The sequence below is a fragment of the Toxorhynchites rutilus genome, chromosome 1 (genome assembly GCF_029784135.1).
Source record: "Toxorhynchites rutilus septentrionalis strain SRP chromosome 1, ASM2978413v1, whole genome shotgun sequence".
NCBI classification, from domain to species: domain Eukaryota; kingdom Metazoa; phylum Arthropoda; class Insecta; order Diptera; family Culicidae; genus Toxorhynchites; species Toxorhynchites rutilus.
Window position 1 is genome coordinate 205,432,787 of NC_073744.1, and position 11,562 is coordinate 205,444,348.

Genomic DNA, 11,562 nt, shown 5'->3' on the forward strand with positions numbered 1-11,562 from the left:
GATATCTTAGGTAGCCGTGATCCTGATCTTCTGCTTCATCTATACCTGTTCCTCAGAAACGTCGATGTCAACGTTTAATGATGTTTCCTTCGTTGTGTCCCCGTTTCATATCCCTCCTATCCAAACGATAAACTTTTACTTAGTCGCGGCAATACATACACACACTCTTTACAGATACACGGGCCAAAGGTTGTGCAGTCCACCAAAGCCAAAGGTTGTACCGCTCATGACAACTCTACACGAGCTGATGATTGCGCCGGCTAGTGACCATTCTATCCTGGATTCCTCGAGTCGAGAAAGACGCACCACGCTAGATATGGGGTACAGACTAGGGGGGCGATGCTGAATAATGGTCAGCTGCATCCCAATAGGAGGTATCCCATGTCGGGCACACGTACAGAGCATCGAAGACTGCGACATACCAATTATGAGAACACTTGTAATACTAACCTCGAGTCAACCGCGAGTAATCGGTTACATATTACTAACATAGTTGTAAGCAAACATTGTCGAAATATTGAACTCCCGGCCCCGTTAGGCTGACGCCATATGAGCCTTAATAAAAATATATATTTTGGATAAAAAAAAAATTAATCCTGTGCACTCATTTCGAGAATCCGGAGTTGTCACATCGGGACATCGGTAAGATGCTGGGAATCGTCCAATCCACGGTCAGCAGAGTACTAAAACGATACTTCGAGAACCTAACCATCGACCGGAAGGTGAAGAACGGCAAAAATGGATGCTCCGCCAGTGAAAATGATCACAAGCGCGTAGTTAAGCAGTTTAGACGTGATCCGAGAAGTTCGGTCCGGGATGTCGCCAATAAGCTGAATTTGTCAAGTTCATTCGTCCAGCGGACCAAGCAGCGGGAGGGCCTGCGTACATACAAGGTTCAGAAGGCTCCTAACCGCGACGAAATGCAAAACATGGTGGGGAAGACGCGAGCCCGGAAGCTGTACACCGAAATGCTGACGAAGCCGCATTGCCTGATAATGGACGACGAAACCTACGTCAAAGCGGTCTTTCGTCAGCTGCCGGGCCTGTTGTTCTTCTCCGCAGAGGACAAATTCAGCGTTCCGGAGGAGATTCGCAAGCAGAAACTATCCAAGTTTGCCAAAAAGTACATGGTGTGGCAAGCGATCTGCCCTTGCGGAAAGCGGAGCGCCCCCTTCGTGATGACCGACACGGTAAACGGGCAGGTTTACCTTAAGGAGTGCCTACAGAAGCGCTTACTACCACTATTGAAGCAGCACGAGGGCCCGACCATCTTCTGGCCGCATCTCGCTTCGTGCCACTATTCAAAGGACGTGTTGGAGTGGTACGAAGCCAACGGGGTCACCTTCGTGTCAAAGGAAATGAACCCGCCCAACGCGCCGGAGCTTCGTCCAATAGAGAAATATTGGGCGATTATGAAGCAGGCCCTCCGGAAGAACCCAAAAGTTGTCAAATCGGAGGCGGACTTCAAGAGAAAATGGATTTCTGTTCAAAAAAAACTACAACCTGACGTTGTACAGAACCTTATGGACGGGGTAAAGAGGAAGGTACGAGCATACGGGCTTGGGCTCGAAGTATGAAAAATGGAAAATGCCAAAAGTTGTTTAATAGTTTTTATTTTACTGTCTAAAATTTTCAAAAGGATCGGTCTACTTGGCGAATTTCTACAGCGTTTTTTCCGTGATACAATTTGATTTGACACACCCTTTACTCAACACCACATCTGTCATAATGAACATAACACAAAAGTCGAAACGCGTTAACTTTGTCTGGTTTATTGAAAGAAAACAGCATGTACGAATTTCGTAAAGCCTCCATTCAGGCACTTTCATTACTGTCAACAATTTCAGGTGATTATCACGAACGTTAAGTTGATCTTCATCGCTTGCAGTGAATTTTTATTGAAAACGTGTTTGATTTCCATGTTTAGAAAAAAAAAGCCATTTGCGGACAATCGGGAGTAGATTCATAAAACATAGAAAGAGTTATACTATACATTCCATTGCAGAAGTCACCAAGAACAAGAGTTTTGTGCCATCCTTTACCATTAATACTCTCAATTGGTTTATGTTGAATTTTATGCTTTGATTTTCAATAACACGCAATGATCTTCAACGTTACGAATATCATGACAAAAATAAAGATGCAAATGAAAAATGAACTTCATGGCAAGCTGATGTTGATTTTCATTCCACTGGTGTTCATTAATAGTGTTGTTTCATATTTATCGACACTCACTTGAGCAGTAGGTTATCAATACAAGGTAGGCTAAAATTCGCAGTATTTGAATGTCGTGAACGTGAATATTTCCGACACTGATACCCAATAAGTTATGAACGGACGGGGTAAATTTGCAATATCTCCACACTCTACAGTGTCCGAACGAAAGATCACTGCATTCACATTTCTAGCTAGCGTTTTATGCACGCCTCATTCGCAGTGATATATAAAAATTATACCTCACAGCTACACCCATACCTCGGAATAGAAAATACGGATAGATGAGGACAAAAATGCACAGAACCAATTTATGGGAAAAAGAGTGTGCTTCCAATATAGGAATGCTTTTGAATCCGGACGCTTTTTAATTTGGACATAAAATTTCAGGCTGTGGTATTATATTGAATGTAATACAAAGTGCCCGGATTCAAAAGCATTACTGTTTTTGTTAATTCAAACAGTTTGAGGATTAGGGAATCACATCAAATATTTTCAATTCGATGGATTTGCAGCAAAAATAGTTATCAACCATAAAACTATTACATAAACGCGTTACATGTTTTCTGATTTGGTACCCTTACTGAAAAAAGATAACCCTTCGCCAAAACTAACCTAAACTAGCGTTGGCTGAGAACATTTCATCTTTGACATAAATGATGCCATTTCGTGTGCTGGAGGGTCAAATGCGCAAATAATGAGCTGTTTCAAAAGCTTAAAAATGGTTTGTATGTATGCGAGCAGACATATCTTTCTGTTTTCATTTGTCATTTCATTTGGGATTGTGCCAAAAAAAAAAGTCCATACGACGTCAATGGGGTCGAACCAAGTCCGGCTGGAATGCAAAGCTATTTCACACGACCACGCTGTCCATATAGCTGCCAGCAGCTATCCACGCTGCTGTTCACAGTTTTGTGTTTGAGTACAAACATGATTTTTTCGTATCTATGTTAGAAAATGTGACATGTTTGTATTCGTGGTATGTTTGAACATACGATGTTTAATCCCAATGTTTCACATGATGTTCGAACATGGTGTACAGTTTCTCTTGCATTTTCATCCCAAGCACCGGCTGTGCGTAGAGTAGAAGAAGCGAATCGGACACCACACCATCACCACTCAACGCGTGGTGTGTTGGTATGTTGACATGGAAAAAATGCTTTCCTTTCATGACAATGGGTGCTTCATCAAAAATATTGGGCAAATAAAATAAACCTCTTTTTTCTGTTCTGAACAAAATAAACATCGATTGATATGAGAGTTTTTCACATTTGATATCATTATTTAGTGCATCAATTTATATATTGAATTCATGTAACATTCGCTATTATTAGCTATTTGAACAAGTACTAAAATTGAATTATTCAGCAGTGACATGTTAGGCGTGACGCTAACCACTCGACCACTGGAGCAACAATTTTGGCTGGATCTTTGTATACAAATGGCCAATACTGCTTGTTCGCGACGATCGCCACCCGAGCTATAAAATGAGCGGAGAAGAGGAGAAGAAAGGATGATGCAATCGCTTGCACACATAGCATATGTAGTGCAGTGTAAGTGTAGCTTTCAGTTTTTTCCTTCATTCAGTTTGTGATAACATCGAGAAATTAATGGTGTGTTTTAGCCGCTGAAATTTCTCTGCTGGTTCTGTGTGCCGCTGAAGGTTGCATCTAAAACTAATTTTTGGGTATTTATTTTTTTGGTCAGCATTTGTACGACGTCGCCCGCTATGCAGTCGGCTCCCCAGACTTTAATTGCCAACATGCACGCAAAAAAAAAATAGAAAGCTTCTTTCTATTCAGAGAATGTTTTCTTTGAACGAAACCAAGGATTATTTAATCAGACTTGCAAAATGTGCATGAACGATCTATAAACTTTTACTTAGTCGCGGCAATACATACACACACTCTTTACAGATACACGGGACGAAGGTTGTGCAGTCCACTGATGATTCAACAAGAGCCAAAGGTTGTACCGCTCATGACAACTCTACACGAGCTGATGATTGCGCCGGCTAGTGATCATTCTATCCTGGATTCCTCGAGTCGAGAAAGACGCACCACGCTAGATATGGGGTGCAGACTAGGGGGTCGTTGCTGATTAACGGTCAGCTGCATCCCAATAGGAAGTATCCCATGTCGGGCACACGTACAGAGCACTGAAGACTGCAACATCCCAATTATGAGAACACTTGTAATACTAACCTCGAGCCAACCGCGAGTAATCGGTTACATATTACTAACATAAAGGGTGTGTCACATCAAATTGCATCACGGAAAAAACGCTGTAGAAATTCGCCCAGTAGACCGATCCTTTTGAAAATTTTAGACAGTAAAATAAAAACTATTAAACAACTTTTGGCATTTTCTTTTTATTCATACTTCGAGCCCAAGCCCGTATGATCGCACCTTCCTCTTTACCCCGTCCATAAGGTTCTGTACAACGTCAGGTTGTAGTTTTTTTTTAACAGAAATCCATTTTCTCTTGAAGTCCGCCTCCGATTTGACAACTTTTGGGTTCTTCCGGAGGGCCTGCTTCATAATCGCCCAATATTGCTCTATTGGGCGAAGCTCCGGCGCGTTGGGCGGGTTCATTTCCTTTGGCACGAAGGTAACGTTGGCTTCGTACCACTCCAACACGTCCTTTGAATAGTGGCACGAAGCGAGATCCGGCCAGAAGATGGTCGGGCCCTCGTGCTGCTTCAATAGTGGTAGTAAGCGCTTCTGTAGGCACTCCTTAAGGTAAACCTGCCCGTTTACCGTGCCGGTCATCACGAAGGGGGCGCTCCGCTTTCCGCAAGAGCAGATCGCTTGCCACACCATGTACTTTTTGGCAAACTTGGATAGTTTCTGCTTGCGAATCTCCTCCGGAACGCTGAATTTGTCCTCTGCGGAGAAGAACAACAGGCCCCACCGCATGACGAAAGTCCGCTTTGACGTAGGTTTCGTCGTCCATTACCAGGCAATGCGGCTTCGTCAGCATTTCGGTGTACAGCTTCCGGTGTACAGCTTCCGGGCTCGCGTAGTATCCCATGTTATAAATCGGATCACGTCTAAACTGCTTAACTACGCGCTTGTGATCTTTTTCACTGACGGAGCATCAATTTTTGCCGTTATTCACCTTCCGGTCGATGGTTAGGTTCTCGAAGTATCGTTTTAGTACTCTGCTGACCGTGGATTGGACGATTCCCAGCATCTTACCGATGTCCCGATGTGACACCTCCGGATTCTCGAAATGAGTGCACAGGATTAATTCACGACGCTCTTTTTCGTTCGACGACATTTTTCCGAATTTACGAAAAATTTACAGTGAAGCATGGCCAACGTGATCTATACACTCTTATCTGATTATAAGCGAAAGCTGAAGATATAATTCCTAAAAATTAAATTTCTACAGCGTTTTTTCCGTGATGCAATTTGATGTGACACACCCTTTAGTTGTAAGCAAACATTGTCAAAATATTGAACTCCCGGCCTTAATAAAAATATATATTTTGGTGCATGAACTTATAGCCTCTTAGTTCGTGCAATTTTTGAAATGCGAACTAAATTTCAAGTTCGTTTCTGTGAAAAAGTATTCTACGAAGAAATGTTTTGGGATGAATAATTTCTTTCCGTGTATGAAAAGAAACGAAACGAAAGCAATGAATACTGCGACATCGGGTGATATGTTTGTACATGATGTTCTTGAATTATAAACATCGTGTTTGTTTTCACATGTCTATGTTTGTGTATCATTGTTCGTGTTGGGGATAGACACTCAACACTAGCGAGAATCATGTTCGAATTCAAAAAAAAACATGGAATTTTCACATCGCGTGGACATGTGTAAGTGTTTTTCGGAAGACTGGCTGCCAGTGATGTTATAAAGAAGCGTGATAATATTACATCTCATCATAAAATGAAGTTGGAAAGTGTTTTCTAAGAGGATAAAGAAGAACATGAACGAGAATATATCTTTCTCTGTCTGGGTCGTGTATTTGGAAAACTATAAGAAAATCTTTCATATGCTTTCATTTAAATGTGTCCCTTGTTTCGCTCGCTCATATTGGCTCTAGCATATATATTATACAGATGATATACATGTATTGGGAAGTAGAACATTTTCTGTTATGTTTCAGCTCATTTAATGTTATAAATCGGGATGCCATAACATGTGCTAAGAATTAATTTTGGATGTAGTTGATTCAGGTGAAATACATGGGGCGAATTTTTTTAAAAATATGGAGAATTTATACGATATTAGGTTGGAGTACATTGACAAATGGAAGACTAGACTAGAGAAACATAACAATATTACATTAACCAGCTGCCCTACGATATCATTTCTAAAAGTACGGACCACACATGAGCACATCAAGTCGTTCCACTATGCTGAGTGAGCGTCAGATTCGATGTTGTAGGTTTTGGCACAGTCTAGTTTGGTTCGACGTTGCATCTTTGCACTTTGAACTGGAATGTGACATATTTTACGATAAAATTTCCAAAAATCATAACCTCCTTTGCAAAGTCTCGTCAGCATCTAAACATTCTTTCGAGGTGGAAACAAAGCATTTACTTTGGGTGCCAATGAATGTATGGGAAAAAATCGACCCTAAAATTTCAAAAAAATTTCGATTTTCAAAAAACTCAAACTTTGACCGCTTTGCGCCACTCTCCATTAAGTCCGATTAAGCTGATATTTGGCATAGGAACATTGATTATGGGGTAACTTTTTGAAATTAGAAATAACCATTTTCATTGGCACCCTAATGTACATCTTAGAATGTTTGATTTATTAGTTTTATTGTCGATTTTGAAAATACTTTTTTGGGCTTACGTGTCCCGTTTTCAAACCTGAACTATTCGGTCAGCTTAGCCATGATTAAATAACAATATAATTATAAAATTGCAAGAAACGTCGAGATCTAGTGTCATCTCAAATTTTTTTTTCGTCAAAAATCGACACTCTGGGACTTAGTTTTTTTCCGGAACACGAGACGTAACGTATGGTTTTAAGCGCCAATAAAAATACATATCTCGATTTTTCATTCGGAACTTGTTGCGAAATGCTGAAATTTGAATTTTTTTAAAACAACAAAATCACCGGAAATCGAAGTTTAAAAAAAAAAGTTTTGCATGACACGTTGCGATTTACAGTTATCTCAAATTTTTTTTGGTCAAAAATCGACTTTTCGGACGCAAAAACGACCAAAAGCAAAAAAAAATATTTTTTAGACAATATTTTTTTTCGAGATAACATTAAATCTCGACGAGTTATGCAATTTTAAAACTTTTGGCATCAAAATTTTTTTTTGAAAACCCAGATTTTCGGTGATCTTTCGGTTCTCAAAAAAAAACTCTAATTTTAAACGTCTGTGACACTAATAAATGAAGTTCGAATGAGCTAATATTTTGCATAGGGTATATTATCGTGCAAATCAACATTTCGCAGCAACTTCCGAATGAAAAATCGAGTAAATATTTTTATTGGCACTTAAAACCATACGTTTCGTCTCGTGTTCCGGAAAAGAAGAAAATAAGTCCCAGAGTGTCGATTTATGACAAAAAAAAAATTTCGAGATGACATCTCGACGTTTCATGCAATTTTAAGACATTTAGCATAAAAAAAAATTCGAAAACCCCCACTTCCTTGGGTGATTTTTCGATTTTCGAAAAACTCAAACTTTGACCGCTTTGCGCCACTCTCCCTTAAGTCCGATTGTGCTGATATTTGGCATAGGATGTTTTTTCGAGGAGGTGAACATTTTTTATGGGGTAACTTTTTGAAATTAGAAATGACCATTTTCATGGGCACTCTAATGTACATCTCAGAATGTTTGATTTATTAGTTTCATTGTCGATTTTTAAAATACTTTTTTGGGCTTACGTGTCCCGTTTTCAAACCTGAACTATTCGGTCAGCTTAGCCATGATTAAATGACAATATAATCTCAGAATTTTTTTCACTTTGACAAATATCACGAATCACGCTTTGAGTTGTCAGAAATAAAATTTTGAAAAACGAACATAAAAAAACTAACCTTTGGTTAGAACACTGTATGAGAAAATCGTACGCCAAATTCTGCACAATTGACAGGTGTTCAAAACAGGTGTATCTTCTCAAAAATCATTTTATGTTACTTATAAAACCATTACTTTCAGAAGAAACGTCCTTCAGCAAAATGCTGTTTGTGTTGTTTTCATTCAAATGTGTTGTGAATCCATCAAGAGAGCCGCTAAAATAATTCAAAAACTAGTTCAAAATTTATATTTTGTCTCAAAACAACCAGAAAAAGACCGTCCAAAAATCGATCCGTCGTGGTTTTGCTAACCAACTTTTCACGTGACGCTGTGGTTTGTCGGGTGGAGCGAGAGGGGAGTGCGGGTGCTAGTTAATTTATTTCGACCATTTATTAAAGTTGAACAAATGGCCTACTACTGCTGTATCCGTCCGAACGCAGCAGTTATAAAGTATCTGTGGCGCGAGCAAAAATATCGGAAAATCCAATCCCAGTCAACAAAGAAGGCTCGGTCGCTGGCGCGCGCTTTTCTAAGTTCACTCGATGTTTGGTGGGGTAGAAGAGACAGAGACCAGCATAAAAAAGGCATTGCGTGCTGCTTGCTGCTTGTTGGGGGCTTAGCTTCACCAGCATTGAAACATATGAGCATGAACTGCGATGGTTGGTGGTGGTTCGCAACAAAAAAAAAAAAGAAGGAAGAATCTTTTTTGTTGCTGCTGCCGTTCTGTGTTATGATTGATTTATGCAAATAAGTCCACCCCGCGCGTTGCGACGATGGATGCGAGAACTCGCGGCTGGCCTGTGCGTGTGCGTGCGTATCGTTTGATAGATCGCGAGAAGGTTTACTCATCTTGGGCTAGTACAAGCAAAAATAAGGCAAGGTCTATGAAGTTTAGGTACCTGATTAATTGGCAGGAAGTATTTATGTGGTGAAGGGGAGAGTTTTTATTTTTCTAAACAACGTTTGTGTGTGTATGTAAGCTGTAAGCTGGCTTGTGATTTTGGTCAATTTGATAAAATTTGTAGGTTTATGTAGGCATGTGTGTGTGAAGAAGAAAGAGACAGAGAGCGATAGGGAGAGAGAGAGTAATGCTGTTTCATATTTACTTCGATTGCTGTTGCTTTGGGTCGAACAATGCGGCGCCTTGCTGCTGCTGTTGGTTTTGTTGTTGCTGCTTAGCTGCAAGGTCTTGTTCGCTGTTTTCCTTTCTACGGCGCGGGCGGCGCGACATCGGATCAGCATCGTTGTTGTCCATTCCGCGCCCAGCGGCACCCCGACTGCGGGGGGCCCCACCAGATGGTTTAGGCTTCTTCTCGGGTTCTTTAGCCGGGGCAGGTTTCTTGCCCTTGGATTCAAACTTTGACTGGGAACGCTGTTGACCGCGCTTTCGGTGCTTGCAGTAGCGGAGGAACAGACATTGACAGGACGCGGATATGTTGGAGGCTTCCACTGTCATGGGGGTCTCTGCCTCGGAGTACATCGAAACGGTTCCGGTGTAGTTGTGGGCATTGTTGTTGAGTCGATTGTAGTAGTCATGTTCGTCGAAGAATGTTTGCAGATAGTAATCGTAGTTGAAGTTTCCATGGGGATTCACGTACAGATGGTTACTTTGATTGTTTTGGTTGTTGTTTTCAATGTCAAGCGTATAGTAATTGTTGAGGTTGTTTAAAAGGTTGTTGCGCTGGGCCTGCTGGGATTGCTGCTGATGCTGTTGCTGTTGCTGTTGCTGGTGATGGATGTTATTGGGATGTAAAGCAGTGGCTGGAGGCGACGTTGGCGATTGCAGCATCGTGGTGGGCGGAGGTTGGTGGTTCATGTGATTCGAGATTAAACGTAATGGCAGTGTTGAATTGTTATCAGCAACTTCCCGTGTCGTTGCGGCTGCCGTTCCTGCCACATGGTTTGGTATGTGCTGTGCACGATTAATTTGATGATTCGGATTTTGATTGTTCTGGACGGATCCATCCTCTTGGTTGTTACAACATTCCAACGAGTCTGCACCAGTGCTAGCGGCACCCATTGTATGATACGATTGTATTCTGGACGATTGCTTTGGTTGTTCGATAAAAATCACAAGTGAGATCGCTTACTATAGTATAATTGTTTTCACTCGAGGTGCTCAAATACGACAAAAACAGAAAGTGAAATACAAAACGTTGCACATCTACACAGTGAACACGTACACACGACTAAAGACGCCTCAAACGGAATTTAATTTTAAGCACATGTCATCTCTCTTACACTGTTGATAGCAATCGCACACTGTCAGCTGTTGGTATGCTTCCGTATCCTTCCCAATGGCTCAGAACATTTGGACCGTATCCAATCGCGCGTCCTGTCTGTGCTTCTCTCTATATCGGTGCGCTTATTTGAATTTCATCAGCAAGTATAAATAAGCTCCACAAGTAGCACTTTCAAGTTTTTAGCTCTTGTTCTTCCGCCGTGATTGATGGTAGTTCCGCTTCTGCTACTGGGGATTTGAACGCTTCGTTCAAGCGAGCACACACACGCATCCCCCCGTTCCCCGTCTCTCAAGTGGACATCCGCCGTAAACTCTCACAGGACGAGAGCAAGCGAGACAGAGAGAAACTGGTGACCGAATCTATAGGCACAACTCGAATCCCATTCTGTTTTTTTTTTTTTCGTTCCCAGCTTTCGCTCCTTTCCACTTTCCGCTGCTTCACAGAGACGGTAATGAAATATGTTAATTCGCCACAGACGACGGGTCAAAATCCAAACCCCGCGAAGCCTGACTTTCCGTTCTGTCGGGAGCCGCTAGTTGTGGCCGGTGCAGGTGAAAACCATCAACTATTTCCAACTAATAACTAAACCTTTTGCCGTCGGATTCTTGGACAGTATTCACAGCCAGAGTCCACCACATCACCACCACCAAAGTCTGATACGGCAGGGTCCTGTGGAAATGTTACACAATCAGCTTGCTCTCCCTAGCTTACTACTCACGGCCAACTTGCCACACACCGGGGGGTCACTAGAATTCGCCAGACTCTCGCGGATGGCGCTTCGTCACTGTGTTGTGTGTTCGGAAGGTTCCAGTTCCTCAAATTTTTGTGTGCAGAACTAGAACTCGCTCTCTCTTTAGGTTCGTGCTTTTCTCAAATTTTGCTCAATCAGCACTAGCGGCAGCTCCAGCAATAGAACACATTCCGAATTCGTTCTGGTTAGGCTCCTTACTTCTGGCTTGTGGCACCATGGCACCACAGCGACAAACACATGTTTAATTCAGCGGGGCAGCTGTGTAACCCAACCAGACAACGGGCGGCCGGGCGGAATGATTCTAGCGGAACCATCCCACACCCATACAACCGTGTGTTCTGCATTGAGCAGCA

General features: G+C 41.8%; 1 protein-coding gene across 7 annotated transcripts in view; it reads right to left on the reverse strand.

Moving 5' to 3' along the window:
• Window positions 1–11,322, reverse strand: part of LOC129764398 (potassium voltage-gated channel protein Shaker) — a 279,084-nt gene extending 267,762 nt beyond the window's left edge. Inside the window, exon 1 of one of the 7 annotated variants that reach the window (XM_055763439.1) lies at window positions 9,322–11,322. In XM_055763439.1, the coding sequence (XP_055619414.1) occupies window positions 9,322–10,235 (914 nt within the window). In that variant the 5' untranslated portion in view covers window positions 10,236–11,322. The remainder of the gene's footprint in view (window positions 1–9,321) is intronic. The other 6 variants (XM_055763475.1, XM_055763460.1, XM_055763429.1 and 3 more) reach the window with 6 other exon arrangements.
• Between the last annotated feature and the right edge of the window lie 240 nt (window positions 11,323–11,562).